The 16,227-nt window shown below is 40.4% G+C and overlaps 2 protein-coding genes across 2 annotated transcripts; both read right to left on the minus strand.

The window, feature by feature from the left end:
- Positions 1-5: 5 nt before the first annotated feature.
- LOC146991092 (tensin-4-like) lies at positions 6-9,253 on the minus strand. Its single transcript, XM_085773741.1, has 13 exons — positions 9,172-9,253; positions 7,811-8,084; positions 6,459-6,786; positions 5,961-6,277; positions 5,773-5,868; positions 5,530-5,646; positions 4,328-4,420; positions 2,813-2,890; positions 2,632-2,694; positions 1,312-1,483; positions 1,084-1,152; positions 931-960; positions 6-818 (listed from the first exon to the last, which is right to left on the minus strand). Exons 2-13 carry the CDS (start codon positions 8,061-8,063, stop codon positions 686-688), a joined length of 1,749 nt encoding a protein of 582 aa, XP_085629867.1. The 5' UTR covers positions 8,064-8,084; positions 9,172-9,253; the 3' UTR covers positions 6-685.
- A 3,059-nt stretch (positions 9,254-12,312) lies between these two features.
- Positions 12,313-16,084, minus strand: ccr7 (chemokine (C-C motif) receptor 7). The gene is made up of 3 exons (XM_085772543.1): positions 15,981-16,084; positions 13,873-13,922; positions 12,313-13,626 (listed from the first exon to the last, which is right to left on the minus strand). The coding sequence occupies exons 1-3, from the start codon at positions 15,994-15,996 to the stop codon at positions 12,538-12,540; spliced, it is 1,155 nt and encodes a 384-aa protein (XP_085628669.1). The 5' UTR covers positions 15,997-16,084; the 3' UTR covers positions 12,313-12,537.
- Between the last annotated feature and the right edge of the window lie 143 nt (positions 16,085-16,227).

Below are 16,227 nucleotides of genomic sequence, written 5' to 3' on the forward strand. Positions count from 1 at the left end.
ATACAGAATTTTCAATGTGTTCATTTTTAATAATAATTAAGAAATACAAGTTAATTAATACATACAAAGCAATTGTTTACAGTGCAGTATAATAAATACATTCTGAATTGTACAACGAGAGTAAACACAAAGTTTTTGAAATGTAAGGATCTTTCAGTGTTTCAGTCTATCAATATCACCTCAGTTTATACACAACATTAGGCTTTAAGGCAGATTAACTGCTTTACTAAGTGCTAACCTCTATGCTGGTTTTTCATATTTTATACAATAACATTTCACCCTGAAATAATTTCCTGGGCAGCTTCATATATTCACCAAGAGATTAACATTGTAGTGTTTATACAAACTGTTTAGATATTGGTATAACAGTAGTTGTTTGCCATTCAATTACAATCATACTGTATGTTGTTGGTCCCATGTCTGTTTTCTCCTCTCCTCCTTCATGTGTGCCTAAGTTACACCTGTCTTTTCAACTTGACCTTGATCGTCTGACCATGTTACAAAGCTGGGGAGTCCTAAGCGCTTCTGATTTTGTTAAAATACTTATTTAGTTTAACAGCAGCAGGAGCAACACGTACACAGGCCACCACAACAGGTTGCCTGAAAAAAGTACAGTATAGACAGATATCCTATACGTAGGGCCTAAAAGGCGCGTGCTGTGCGAGTTGTTTGAATCCTTGGTTACCTATAGCTTAGCTATGGCACCCTGAATAACCTCAATGACCTTGTTGCTTGGCTGCAGGGGGTCATATTCAGCAAAGACGTGGCATACGTTCTCCATGCCAGCATCCACACCTTTTGCCACGAAACCAAACATCCTGTTGGACAAAGAAACAGCAAATTAGATTTAATAAGATCAAAATGTATGTATAAGAACATAATTCCACATAATTTTGATAATATAGGCTAAGAAATAGAAATAAGAATTACCTTGCACCAAAACTGCAACCTTTCACCCACCTGTGAAGATAAATATAGATATAAATAATGTTTTTGATGACCACAGTGAACATCACATAATATTATTTCCAGCACACATGTATGAATTAATTAGTATTATTTTCTAGCATGCTGAGGACTCACAATCGGTTATCTGGATCTTCACCACTGTAGCTAAGCAGGTGAGTAGGGTAATGGCGCCTGAAGAAAAGCCTGTGAAGAAAAAATGATCATGGAGTTAAAAATGTTCACAAAATGGTGTTGAGTTAGTTACACCCAAACCACACAACAACACCACCACCACCATGATTTAGTTTGTGTACAGTGCACAAATCTCAGCAGTGGGATTACAGCAGTGGGTTCTTTTCTTACTTCCTGTTGATGTCTGTCAGTGTTACACCCTTCGAAGACACCTTCATGTTGACTACAGTTGGTGTGAAGGAGCCTGGGGCCTTCTCAAATGTTGACGACACTGCCCTCTGCACTGCACACGGGCCCGTCAGCATTTCAGTGGGGACAGCATTTAGGTAGATGAAATTGGAAGCTAATAGAAGAAAAAAAAAGACAAGTTGTGACAGGATCATTAGAAACAGGGGTTGAAATACAATTGCATAACTGAATGAAAAAAGAAACAACTCCTCCAACTCCTTGGATTGTAAATGGATTAGCCTACATCGGAAACTGTTGCTCTTTGGTTAGAAAATCCTATTATCAATATATTGTCATTGGAAAGTAGCCATGATTTGCCTCTAACTTACTTGGAATTGTCACTAACAGGAAGCAGTGAACAGGGAACAGTTTTCTCCCAGTGTAGTTCTAATGTTATCCTGTTGTTATTACTGTATCTAATATTTTGTTTCTTTATTTATTTGGCATAAGGTCATACTGTATAAAAAGTAAATACTGAGCCATCATGTGGAATAGCTACAAAGAATCACAGCAGGCTACACAAGCTTCAGTAACAGCTGCGTCGGCCTCCTTTAATTAACGTTAATTAAACACCTGTGTGGACTTACTACAGTAAGCGATAAGGGTCAATTAACCTGCGCATGTTTCTGGCCCAGGTAGTTATCTCGACGTCCTGCCTTTCTTCTTCTCATGGAAAACATCTTCAAAATAATTTATTTATTTAAATTAAGTTGTAGGCCTACTCGTAAGGCTACATATTGTCATTCGGGACTTTCTGGAAACTTCTCAGCGGACTCCTACTGACAAGAAGATAGCATTTCATTTAGCTAACGTTGGTGTTTAACGTCCGAGGTGTGAGACAAGCTGCAAGATAATGTGACTACAGAGGAGGAACGGAAACGGTAAGAACATAAGTAAATGTACAGTAAGTTAGTTTAAAGCTGACTGACTTGAGGTTTCATAGTCGAGCAAGTCGTATCAGCTCAGTGTCACATAAAACAAGTCGATGTGAAGACTAGTCCGCGCGGTCGTAAAAATTGAGCTTTGCACGGACAAGTCCGGCGGACATTGGACATATGCTCTGCCATACTATGTGGGGGCCTTGTTGTTTAATGTAGCCTAATTAGTCTTGTTAATAATGTGATGAACGAATCTTTCTTGTTCTTCTTCCTCTATGTTTAATTGGCACTCCGTAAACATTTCTCAAAAATGTTAGAGATGCCAGCTAATAGCATCCTGTAGGCTAAATGTACACAAACATGCAACTTGTGTGTGCTGGCTCACCTGTTTTAGTCTTGTCCTCAGCAGCTGGTTTGTCATCTGCCCTCTCTTCTGCTGTGGTCAGATCTGTGAAGGAAAAACACACATTAAGATATGAGGTTGACATGTTTTTATCCTAATCTCTCTCTCGCTCACACACACGAACACACAAGACCTTGTGACTGGCCATGATGGTTTTACTTACCCAGAGAGTGGAGCAGTAATCTGCAGGGTAAAGCGTAAGTAGAGATGGTGTGTTGGTAGACCAGGGCTGAGAGACTACCTATAAGAAAAACAGAGAATCACAGGTTGTTTGAGAACAAACTCACTGTCCCACTGTAGAGCATGAAGAGTGAGAGAAAAGCCCCATCATTGCATTGTTTTTAAGTGGTGAAACACTACAGGCAAAAACATGTTTGTTTGTTTTCTTGCATGCACCGATCAATTGTGATATTTTAGGCTATTTTGCTTCCTTAACATGTCTTCTTTCAGAATAGTAGGAATAAATGGTAGAAAATCCACATTAAGGTGGTTATTTTACTTCATTTTGTCTTCTTTCGTCAGTAGATTTCTCCTAAATTCACCAAAAGTTATCAGCTACTGTGGCAAACTGTGCCCATGGATCTATAGGTATCACTGTGAAGCTCTCTCTCCCCCAACAATGATCTGGGCTCCAAAAATGGCCATTTCCCCTGTATCAGCAATTTGTACTATTTACGTAACAAATTATGGAATTTTACAGTACTGTAGGCCTTGTCTTTAAAGGCCGTTTTCTCAAAATGAGTTTTTCAATCTCCACTTCAGTAACACCTAGGGGTAGATCATTCAAAGCCAGATTTTTACAACATTTTATGCCTAAAAACATGGTGAAATTTGATTTTCTTTTTAAGGGCTGGTGACAGTTTTTTTTAAGTTGATAAAAAGAGATATCCTAATCCCCTCTGTAAAAATCTGACGCTAATATCAACAAAATAAAACAACAATTTTTAAAGTAGCTTTATCCATCGTTCAGGTTTCTGTTCTGGAAATGTATGCAAATAAGCCTCATTTACATATTTAAACATAACATTTGACAAAACTTGTAATACAAAAGATATTTGTCTTAATGTAAGTGATAAACTTGGGAAGTTTCATGGTGATATCTGTTAGTTTAAATTTTTATCCTATTCACCTCACCTTAAATTGGAATGTATGATCATGATTTCTGGGTTATGCAGTAGTATTGTTTTGTAGATTGTGCATAGTCATTTTGCTTTTTGATCATTATCTAAAGCTCGTGTTTTAGATAAAGATGTTTTTGACATGCAGGGATTTTTCAGAACCACCACATGTGGAGGAAGTAAAGGTAACGTTTAGTTCATGACTTGATTTCAATCTCTCTTTCTAAGTATTCAAATATGCAGGTATAGGCTACATTACTGCACAGGGCTTGCACACCCACAGACTGATAAGAACAAAGAGACCACAATAAAAGTCGATAATGGCTCTGTGGGTGTTAGAACACACCCTGTGAACTCATACCCTGATATAAGGGCACAAGATCCCAACACTGTCCCACCCACATCCCAAGAGGCCAGACATGGCTGACTCAGCTCCAGGGTGGCAGACATTAGCCACACCATGATGTTTAGTCATGTTGAGTAGGTGATTCACTTGGTGTAAAGTTGATGAAAAACCGATAAGGCAATGGATTTGGATAAGGTTGATTGGAGCCACTTACCGAAGTATGGTTCCTGAGAAGAGCCTTTGATGCGCACGCCTTTTGCTGATGATTCAATAAGGAAGTGTCGCACAACATCTACACTGCTCTCTCCTGTTTTGACAAAAGGAGAAATGTCAGGAATTCTTTCATACAGTCAGTAAAGATAATACATGCCATATAATATTGATACATACAGCTGACATTCTTGCACTAGGCACTTAATGAACATTTCAGGTTTGTGAATGTTGAAGTTTTAGCCTAAATATTTTAGCTTAAATATTTTTACATTTTGTAATGTGAAGGGAGGCAATGCAAGTAAGAATGTCATTGCATGGTTTTTATGACAATAAACATCTTGAATCTTGAATCTAACATGATAGAGAGGCAATGACACTGATTACACATCACTCATGTTTGGTGAGTTATTAGTTTTTATCCAACACATTATTAAGGGACATAAACCAAGACGATAACACAAAAAAATGTACAATTTATTGTGTTCATTGTACTGTACAGCACTTTGGAAACCGTTGTGTTTAGTTAAAATTGTGCTTTATAAATAAAATGGATTGGATTGGAAATTAAGTAACCCATTGTGATACAGGATATTCTTATTTCTATTGTCTCTTACATAATCTTTTATAATTAGTTTAATATAATGTATATTTCACTGTAAATTGTTAGTGAAAAAAATAAAGACACAAATAGAAATGATTGTTGTTGCATCCCTGGGCCAAATGAATTGTTCTCTAAATATGCTTGGAGGGATAATTCAGAAAAGACTATTGAAACAGACAAACTGTGAGGCTACACACACTGAAATGGCTTCAGTGGCAACACACTGCTCACGTCTCTTTCATATGTGCAAATAAAGTAAGCCTCAAAATTGTTTTGTGAGTGAGGTCCTTTTTTTGTTCACAGATTGCTTACAGTGCCATAAACAGCTGGTTTTCTTTTGTGTTTACACAGGGTATACTGTGGGTGGAAAAAATAACAGCACTGTCTCCTGCCTCGCCACGGATAGCTGGATGTTGTCAGACATGTCCATACAGATCAGCCGAGCTGGGTAAGAGATTCCCCACGTCCTCTGTAGCGTAGGGCTGCTGTTGTCATGTGTCTACCAATGTGTTCATGTTGTTTGTCTGTGAATGTAGTAGTTGTTGTCTCTCCTGTGCCCCACTGAACTCTGCCCTGACCTTCTATCATAGCATGTGACTTACCTAGGAAGGCAGCAGCAGTGTTGTCCACCTTCATAGCCAGACCAAAGCTGCCTCTGTAAGAAGTGCTGTCTCTGACCACAAATGTTCCTGCTTCCTTATCAGTCACGAGGGCTTCAGCTAGAATGGAACAGCAAACCAGATGCTTTGTTTATTTCCTTTTCTGGAAAAAACACTCAATGTACAGCTTGTGTAACGCTATCACGCCATACAGTATATTATTTAGCTTTGTTTTGAGCTTCTTACCTTCTGCTCTGCTGATATGTGGACGGAACCAAAACTTTGAAGTGTCCATGACGAATTTCATCGAGGGCTGATTGCCATGAACATGTGGATTGGAATCTATATAACCACAACAATATGACAGGAGGGTGAAATAATGTTTGAAGCTATCAGATAACTGTGTACAAAGTCTTGTGACACTTGCAACTCACTGTGAATAGCTGGCTTCGGACTTGAGGTGGGGATCATCTGCATCAGGTCACTTTGTGGTCCAGGAGAGTGGTTGTACAGATCTGGCTGTGGTGCACCATTGACAAGCAGTACAGGGATATCAGTCAGAGAGCCAGAGAGCGAGGCAGGACTGCTGTGTTCTCCTCTGCTGTGCAGATGCTCCTGCCTTGTCAGCAAGGGCTTGTCCGGGCTGTGCCCGTTATCAAAGGGCCTCATTTTGGAGACATCGCTGCAGGAGTCAGACATACTCGTAAAGATGGCCTCTGGTGAGTCATCCTCACTGGTCAGGGACAGGTTGCTATGTAGGAAGGAAGAGGAAATGATGATGATATGTACCCTCGTCTTGTTTTTGGATGACATCGGTAAACATTCAGTTCAACTCCTGTCCACTAATTTGTAACCTACCCAGAGAACTACTAATTAATTCCTGTAAGATGCATTATGTTTAAAACAGGCCTTGCCTTAGTGGTGAGTTTTACCTGCCAAGGATGTAGCTGGTATCTGAGCATGTGGACATGGAGAGGAGTGAGGTGGCACTGTTTCTGTTGGGTTGTGACAGGCGCAGAGATCCTTGGAAACAATCAACGTCCTGCTTCGGCGACGGGTTTCGTCTGGGTGCACTTCCACAGGGCAATGGAGGGAGGGAGATGGTGGGGGAGCAGGAGAATACCGGGGTACCATGGGTCCCATAGCTGACACTGCTCTGTGTGGGGATGGCTATACTTGGTGATGTAGATCGGACCATGATGGGTGAGGAGCCAGAGGAGCATCCTCTGGGGACCAACACACAGCCTGAGATCTCTTCATCTGAGCAGGGGGGGAATGAGATGAACGGGAAAGGTGTTAGCCTGATCCACTCGGTGGAAAAACACTGAATTTCTCTGACTTCACACTTTGGTTTTCTGTTTGCAAAATGGGCTTGGCATCCTTATGCAAACACACAGTTCCCGAACTCACCTGATAAAGACATTTGGGTTGTTCTATCTTGCAGGTACCTGTCTACACAGTTCAGTCTTTGGCTTTCAAACTAAATGCTCCAATTAGTTCATTGCTGCTCTTGTGATGATACAGATTCACCTGGAGGAGTCTGGACTTGTTCTTGTGTGCTTGCATATCTGTCGACCTCTCTGAGTGAGTTTATGCCCTCAAGAAAACATTGCAGCCCGTAGCCAGTGTGAGCCAGACGTGTGGCTTCTGCAACTAAAGTTACATAATAATGACTAATGTTCATACAGAAATAGAAAAATCCCAAGTCGACACTGTGGTCACCATTGTTCTGCATTTTGCAACAATAGGAAAGAAATACTCATCAACACTGGATCGTCTTTGTTTGATAGATCATCTGATTTCTCATCACTGCTAGTTGATTTCCATTTGGCAGTTGAACAAATACATGACTAAACATCTTCCAAGTAAAGATGAACAACAGGAAATGTATGTAAATGTTTTTTTTTCTGACTTTTGTGCACACTTTTCAGATCAGAGCTGGTCTTAGTGAAGACACCCACTGTCCCACCCTCATGTGTGACTCCTTGGTGAGCTTCACTTTGTCTGTAGCCCAACATGTGCTGGGTGTGGTTCTAGTCTGGGCAGTAATCCTAGAGCAACTCAAGTGGTGCAATTACCCAATGATAAAAAAAAAAAATCTCAAAAGGGTGGGTAAATTTCCAAAACCCCAGGCCATGTGTAATGTTTTATAAGAGTTACCATGGTTTTACTGGATGGGGTGTCATATAGGTGCAGGCTGTCCTATGATGCACTTTGTGAACCTCGTTAATGTGTTGTTATGGATGAGTTAGAAAACAGAGAGGACTTGATGGTCCAACTGTACCTGTGAGAGGGCTGACACATGACGGACTCTTGTTGACCTGGATGGGTTCAAACGTTGGATCCAGTTCCAGGATGAGCTGGTTGAGATTATTCAGGGAAATGTCCAGATCAGGGTCACCATGGTCACCAGCGGGCTGTGTCAGACTCGGATGCTTGTTGACGGCCTCCTGCTCTGAGTCCAGGCGGATAGTTTGACCCACTCTCAAAACGTGACTGGGAATCATGTGGGACATGCCTTTAGCTGTAGGCATCATGTTAGGAGAGCTGGCAGTCTTCTGCTAAAGACAGGAATACAATAGAGAGAGATCGGTTTCATTTTCTCACTGGAATAACAGTCTGGCTTTTGTCTTCTTTACAAAACCGACCCATCATCTGTTCTTTCCCAGATACTCATATTCTGGTCATGTTATGCACTATAAACACCCAGCTCAATGTTTTTAGTGTTACATTTCATGGTTTGATAACAATCTGCCATTATTTAGACTATTGCATTCATCAGGTTTTAATAATAAATGGTCATCATAGAAACAATTTGTAGATATTTTTTCAATGCATTTATACATTGTCTTTTATTCGGCCAGCTTGTCCCTGAAATATATCATGTTACCTAGATTCCATTATACAGGCAGCCATTGAACTTAGATAGCAAATATCTTCAAAGCTGACGGTGAAGAAACAGAATGTATGCAATGGGTTACAGTAATGTGTGTTAGTCAGAACATGTAGCCCAAGGCTTTGCATATATTTCTATAGAACCACTCAGTGAAAGATGAAACAGGCTGAGTAACTGGCTTTTGATGCTGATACGAGCACACATAGCTATTCAGGAAGGGTGTGTGATATGATGGATGATCACCTCATGCTGTTGCTACTGTGTGTTGAAGACGAGGTGTGGTGCTCATTGAGTCACCTATGTGACTGATGGTTACCATAACTACAATAGTGTTTTCCAACAACAGCTAAAACTTTCTCTGTGAAAATAGTATTTTTGGAAAGCAGCAAAATAGGAAAATTCTGCCTTTTTTTCTTGTAAATTCAGATCATCTAGAAAGGCACAGACTGAACTTTACAGAGCTTAGCCTCAGTAAATAGAATGCTGTGGCATGAAATCCTACTGGCATTTGAGCCTAATGCAACTTTTCATATATTCAGTGCTTTTAGTCTTAGGTAAGTGGAGTGGAGCATAATTTGTTTTAAATAGCTTTTTTTTGACTGTGCTACAACCTGTTGCAGGGATAATGATAAAACAAGCTTCATAAAAAAAAAAAAAACTGGGAGCAGTCTGATAATAGTGAGGTACTGTTTGAACAGTCAGTTTACTTTATAACATATTACAATGAAGGTAAAGAAAGGTTGTCTTACCTTATAATTCTTCTGGTCAGGAGTCAGTTGCTGTAATGCTGTCTTTCTCTCAGAGCCTTCACTGTTTTTACTATGACAGCTCGTGTGCTGCATGTTTTATTAATGAAATCCCAACCCTTTTCTAGATGAGCCAATCAGCAGTAAGGATCACTAATCCCTGTGGTTCCAACTGATGATGTCACCTAAGCGTTGTAGAGTTTATGACTGGAGGGGAGTTATATTTTTCAAGCACAAAATTAGATGAGTAAATAGATTTACAACTCAAACTGAATCAGAATAGGCACATATTCATGTAATGTTCAACATGATTTACAATGTAGTCACTTACTTCCAACTATTTCAAAATGAGTTTGATATATGAGCCGGCAGGGTGTATGTAGCAGTGGAGTGTGTTTGTGCTGCTGTGTATTGTTTATTACACATTTGAGGAATTGACTGCACTAGTGTGCTCCTGTGTGCTTTAATGTCATTTGTCATCAACTATTTTTATATCTAATTTAAGGTCTGTTTTTTTTTAATAAATGCTACTGAACATAATTTGTTCCCTTATTACACACTGAAGTTAAAGTTTATCTTAATAGACTTACTCGTCTGTTCTTACTGACTTGAACTAGCCCTGATCTCCTGCCTTACACATGATTTCATAATTGTTTTATTGTGTGTTAGTCTGCTCTGGGTGTTTCTGCTCTCCTGAAGCTTAAAGTCCAGTAATCCCCGGTTGGAAAGACTGTGTAGGAGTCTCTTCATTTGCCACTGTGAAATGAGGCGTTTGCTAAATCACATGATAAGGTGCACAGACTTTCAGCCAACCATAAGCCTGTTACCGACCACTACTAGTGTAAAACTAGGAGACATCTCAGACGATGCAGACATGTGCCAAGGCCAGTGTCTAACAACATACACCTGACTTCATAGGCAAAATATGACCATAAATGATCCAGATGCCTCAATCTGCCTCATTCAAGTTCAAGGTCAAGTTTATTTGTCCCAACTTGGGCAATTTGGTTGCAGTACATGTATAAACATAAAAACAATGATTTGGTCATGGAGTACCTCTTTACCAACTATGGTACAAATCAGTTTATTACTTTTTCTGCAATATTTCTTTTGTACTTGTACAGTACTTTGTACTTTACTTACTTTAAACTGCTTGTTACTGACAGCTGTCTGCCTGAAGTCACAAAGGCATTCTGACTGAGAGTGAGGTTTGTCAAGATTTGAATGGAGTTTTGGCTTAAATCTTGTGCGTGTCTGATCTTTGGATATACTGTATCTTGTTTTTTATTTGGGTTGTCTCTCTGTGAACATACAGTATCAGTGATGCTTTAAAGAAAAGTCTTGAACTTTCGCACAAACATTCACTTGGTATCAAGGATGAACAGATTTTTTAATAGTCAAAGGTCAAAGTCATTTTATATCCGAAAGGTCGACTCCACTCCATAATGTTTTGCAAAAACATCTATGGCCATTATTCAATGCTGTAACTCAGGATCACATCTCCTGCACCATGGCTGGTGGGTGGAGGCATACCTGTGAGGCTGTAATTGTGTTTTCCAATTTATTTTATCAGATAAATGTTGATGAGAAGGTGTGTCATTGGGCTCACATGACTCATGGAGTTTGTCCAGGGTCAACTCTTCTAGCATTAGCCTATATTATTTCCCTCAGTGTGTGTTTATCTGCTGCTGTGTTTATCTGCTTTATTGCTCTCATAGAATTAAAGCTGCTTTAACTCAAAACACTTAATCAAAAACAACTTCTGCAAAAATGAGCATGTCAGATTACCAACAGATTGTATAGTTACGTATATCTGCTCATCTGATTGTTCTGGGATTATTTTGTCCTCCAGATTGAGATCATTTATCTTTCACAGCATTCTGGTCCCTATAGTGAGTTATTTGCTTACTTGCCTACCCAAAAGTCAAAGATCAAGTTGCACAGCATATGGCTGTGAAAGCATCGTCACCTCACCACAGTAAGGTTTTGGGTTAGAACCTTGGGTATTTCCATGGCTTATGCCTTTGCAGGTTTTGCACTATGCCACACAGTCTGCCTCTACAAACATCATTGTGAGAACTGATCATTCTAAATGGCTCAGTGAACTTGAGTGTGGTACTGGAATAGGATGCCACCATTCTTGAACGTTCTCCCCTGATATGCGACGATGTACTGTGTTATTGCAGAGTGTTTAGGAACCACAGCAACTGAGCCACAAAGTAGAAAATCACATGAAGTTACAGAGCAGCGTGGCCGGGTGCTGATGTGCATAGTGTAAGTGGCCATTGCTCTACTGGTTGAATAACTGCAGAGTTCCAGACGTCCTCTGGTGTTAACAGCATTACAAAATCTGTATACTAAAAGCCAGATGGACTGGCGAAAGCACACTGTCTCTGGGCTCTGGAGCGGTGAAAATGTGTTCTGTGGAGGGACAAATCCCACTTTTCTATCTGTCAGTCTAATGGAGGGGTCTGGGTTTGACCAATGCCAGGACGACGTTACCTGACTGCATTGTAGCAAGTGTGGAGTTTGTTGGAGAAGGGGTTGCCCTAGGGCCCTGGCCCCAGTGAAGGGAAACCTTAAAGCATCAGTCTACCAAGACTTTTGGACAATTCTATGCTTCCAACTTTGTGGTAGCAGTTTGGGTAAAATCCTTTTCTTTTCTAGCATGACTGTGCCCCAGTGTACAAAGCAAGGTCCAGAAAGTGGGCGAGTTTGGTGTGGAAGAACTTGGCTGGCCTGCACTGAACACCTTTGGTATGAAGTAGAATGGAGAGTCTGACCACACATATGCTCTTCAGGATTAATGTGTGCTCCAGTACTTTTGTCCATATTGTGTATGTCAGCCCTTTGACAGAGAGGCAAGGCAACCTGTTCAGGGTGTTTCACTATCCTGTTGTTTCTACACATTAATTAGGTTCATCTGACGTTTTGTTTAGGTCAGTGAAAGCAGTGAAGATCTATTTGTCTATCTGAACTAGTTTAACCCTGAACTAGGTTAACTTTAACCCTAACATTTTACTATGTAAGAAATGTATAACTTCACCATCATAAAAAAAAAGAAGAGCTGGTTTGTTCAGAAAGTTTAATGAAAAACACTGTATATATTTTTTCTGAAAACAACATGAAAATTGAAGCCAAATACAAAAAAGTAAGCAGGGTCTTCTTTGATCTTAGCTGATGAGAATATACAAAGAGACATCTATAAAAATAAGCAATGGTTCATATACTTGCCATTTATATAACTTTTACTATGTACATGTCACTTATATCGTTGACCTGAGACTTCATGTCTTATATTCCTTATGTTGAGCAGTCCACTGTGTGATCTTCAGGTGTCAATGGGCTGTTATCCATACAGACAGGGCTTTAAGGAGAGTATGTGGTGGTTGTCTCAGTGTCGTTGGCCGCCGAGCTCCTCCTCCTGCCGCAGGTGTACTTGAAGAATGTTGCCTGGCTCATGCATCCAAAGTCCTTCAGCAGCTTCAGGAGGTCATAGCGGAACTTCACACCAATGAAGGCATAGACGAATGGGTTGAGGCAGCACCTGAGGAAGGCCACAGACTGAGTGACATCTGTGGCATAGAGGATAATGTTCTCGTAGTTGCAGTCCTCTGTTCCCCCTTCTGCTGTGACGAGCGTGGACCAAAACAGGACCAGGTTATATGGGACCTGGCACACCAGGAAGACGGCCACCACAGCCAGAATCACCTTTATGGCCCGGTTCCGTTCAAAGTTACGAGCTTGGCAGAGTGTCTTAACAATGCTGCTGTAACAGACGCTCATGATCAGGAGTGGAAGGACAAATGCCAAAACAATCTGGCTGGCCTGGAGGCTGACACGGAGCTTGTCATTGTTGCTGGTGTAAGGGGTGCAGGTGTTGTTATTGAGAGTGGTGTACATCATTTCTGGCAAGGAGAAGATCAATGCCATAACCCAAATGACAGCTGATGACACCTTGCTGAGAAACACTGCTTTGGAGCGGTGGCGGTGAGCAGTGACTGCTTTGGAGATGGCAAAGTAGCGGTCCACGCTGATGAAACAGAGAAGAAACATGCTGGAGTAGAAGCTGACCTTGTAAATGGTGTGCATGGCCATGCACAGCAGCAGGCCTAGCGCCCATTCTGCCATGGAGTTGGCTGCCCAAAAGGGGAGAGACAGAGCAAAGAGCAGGTCTGCAAAAGCCAGATTGAGCAGGTACACATCCGTCATGGTCTTGAGACGGTTGAAGTAGAAGAAGGTAAGGATCACCAGGAGGTTCCCCGCCAGCCCCAGCAGGCAGATGATGGTGTAGAAGATGGACATGAACCAGAGGCGGAAGTGGCGGTTGGCTTCCTTCACACACGGTGAAGGAAAGTCATCATAGTCAAAACCGGAGTAGTTATATTCTGAGTCGTTCATTTTGGTAAAATTGGGGCTCGTGGTGGTTGAATTCTCTCCATCCTGAGCCAGGGAAGACTGTAATCAAAGACGTATTAGATTATCAAATAAAAGCAATGCAAACAATCATCGTATTGTCAGAAACATCCATCTGCCTGGCCTCTAACACAGTTACACCTTTAGACCACTTCCTTAGAGGATGCGGTGCTTTGGTGAGGGGAGGGCTGTCAGTGTTATTGTCATCTCTATATATGTACATGTACATTTCTACAAACATGTTTTTTTTCATGGTTACATACAACTGCAATAAAATGTGTTTCTTACCTGAGAATGAATTATCCATATCAGCAACCCGGGCAGAAGGCTGTGCAGAACTGAAAAATTGAGACCAGAATAGTGTGATTGTCAGTATTTATAAGCGTAGTAGTACTTATAAGCGTAGTAGTACATTAGTGCATAGTGCTGGGCAGGGAATCGTTACTTGTAATGATCAGTTAAAGAGAACTTAAGTCTTATATTTAGGGAATTGAAAGAGACAGGGTCCTTTTAATAAAATGCCCAAAACAGAAGCAGCAAAAAAGTCAATATATTCTTACCCCTCAGTAGTTAATATGGCTCTAACAACCAAATAGTGTACATTTTACACTCCCCATAAAGCGCCCCCACCTGCCTGGTACATACCACGTCTTACAGCGGCATGCAGAAGCCTGAGCACCCCTGGTCAAAATTTCTGTTAATTCTGTTAATGAACAGTTCAGCAAGTGGAAGATGAAATTATCTCCAAAAGGCATAAAGTTACAGAGGACACATTCCCTTTACACACACACACACACACACACACACACACACACACACACACACACACACACACACACACACACACACACACACAGACACACAGACACACACACACCTATGTGTGTATTTAGGTGGTATGGTGTTCCAGACTGTATAGGTTGTCTGAAACAGCAGTCTATGCTGAAGGTGGATCAGAACAGACCGACCCACTGATTCAGTAGGATTCAATAGGATTATACACTACTCACAAAAAATTAGGGATATTTGACATGACTATCCCTATAAAAAGTTCACGCTACAGTGATATTCTATTCGATATCTCATGTCTCAATAACTTCATCAATTGGATCAAAGTGTTGTCTTGGTCACCTTGTTAGAGAACAGCAAGCATGTTATGCAATACTGAAACACTGAACAATTGGACATGTGCATTAATTAATTAATTAATTAATTAATTAAGTTCACCAGTAAAGGTTATAGTGCATTTATGGTGCATTCTGAAATTCATTTTTTTTTTTTTCCTCATCTTTTACATTTTCAAAATGACAATGCCGCAGCAAAGGTTTGGACACCCTGCATAGTTAGTACCTAGTAGCCCCCCCTTTGGAAACGTGTAGATAAAAGATATCTTGTCTGATACCTCGGTCAAAGTTATCTGAGAGCTCTAAAACTGTAGAAAACAAAATAATACACTGATATGTTTAACTTTATGCCTTTTGGAGATCATTTACTTGCTGAACTGTTCACATTAACAGAAATCTTGACCAGGGGTGTTCAGATTTTTGCATGCCACTGTATATCACCCCAGTTCGTTACCCAAAGTCCCGTACTGAGATGATGGCCCTAATTTTCTGGATTTCACAAAGCTCACCGAGAGCTACAAGAGACATATGAGTCTGTAAAAACGCAACTGAGAGGTAGTAGTATACTTTTTGACTTCTACGTTGACTTCCCCTACTGGATGTCTTTCATGTTTCAAATGTTTCCAGAGTGCTGCTGATAACCCTTGGGACATAGTTTCTTATTCTCAGTTCTGTATTCCACTTGTGAGTTGTCATAAAGCTTCCAGTCATTCACACAAATAACATGTTGCGTAAATGTCATCTGTTACCTCTCAGTACAAACTGCTCTTACAGGGAAATTTCCACTGATTTCTCTTAAAAATGTGTTAGTTATTTTTGGGGGGTGATGCTTTTTATTCGTATGGACATTTGAGATAAACAAGAAATTTAGGCATACAAGGGAAGAGAAAGGTTGGGGTTGCTGCTTAATATTAGTATTAAGCAACAACCCCTGTTAGGCAGTGACAGTGGTTGGCTAACCCCGGCAATGATGTTAGCAGTGATAAATGACTACAGACATAGTGTTAACTGATTTATAGGGTCATCCTCACCAATCTGTTGTCACCTTTCACTCCAAAAAGCAGCTATTACAAAGGCTAGAACCATATGAGCACATGGATGGCCACCAAAGTGATTAAACAGTATGATCACACAATTACAAAAAAATATATATATATAAGTGAGTTAATTCTTCTATCCAACATTTCAAGAGCTTCTGTATAAACAATCATTCAAACAACAAAAATCTTCATCCTTTTAACTATCTTAGTTAAACTATGATGAGGTACTCACCACTGACAGAAGTCATGTTGACTGAGCGTAGTACGCTACAAGTAAAGCCACTAAACAGAGATGAGCTGAATGTCTGGTTGATGGTGGTTTCCCCTTCAAATAGAAAAAAACCTTCAGACTCCAGATATCATGTGAGAAAACTCAAACCACAGTCAAACTGAAATATGAAAAGAAAAAAAGGGCATGACTGTAACCACTCCCTGGAGTATAAGAATTATTGAAGAACCTGTCGAATGTATCAAAGAAT

Source organism: Trachurus japonicus, chromosome 1, assembly GCF_045865225.1.
Source record: "Trachurus japonicus isolate A0001 chromosome 1, Traja_1.0".
NCBI lineage: Eukaryota > Metazoa > Chordata > Actinopteri > Carangiformes > Carangidae > Trachurus > Trachurus japonicus.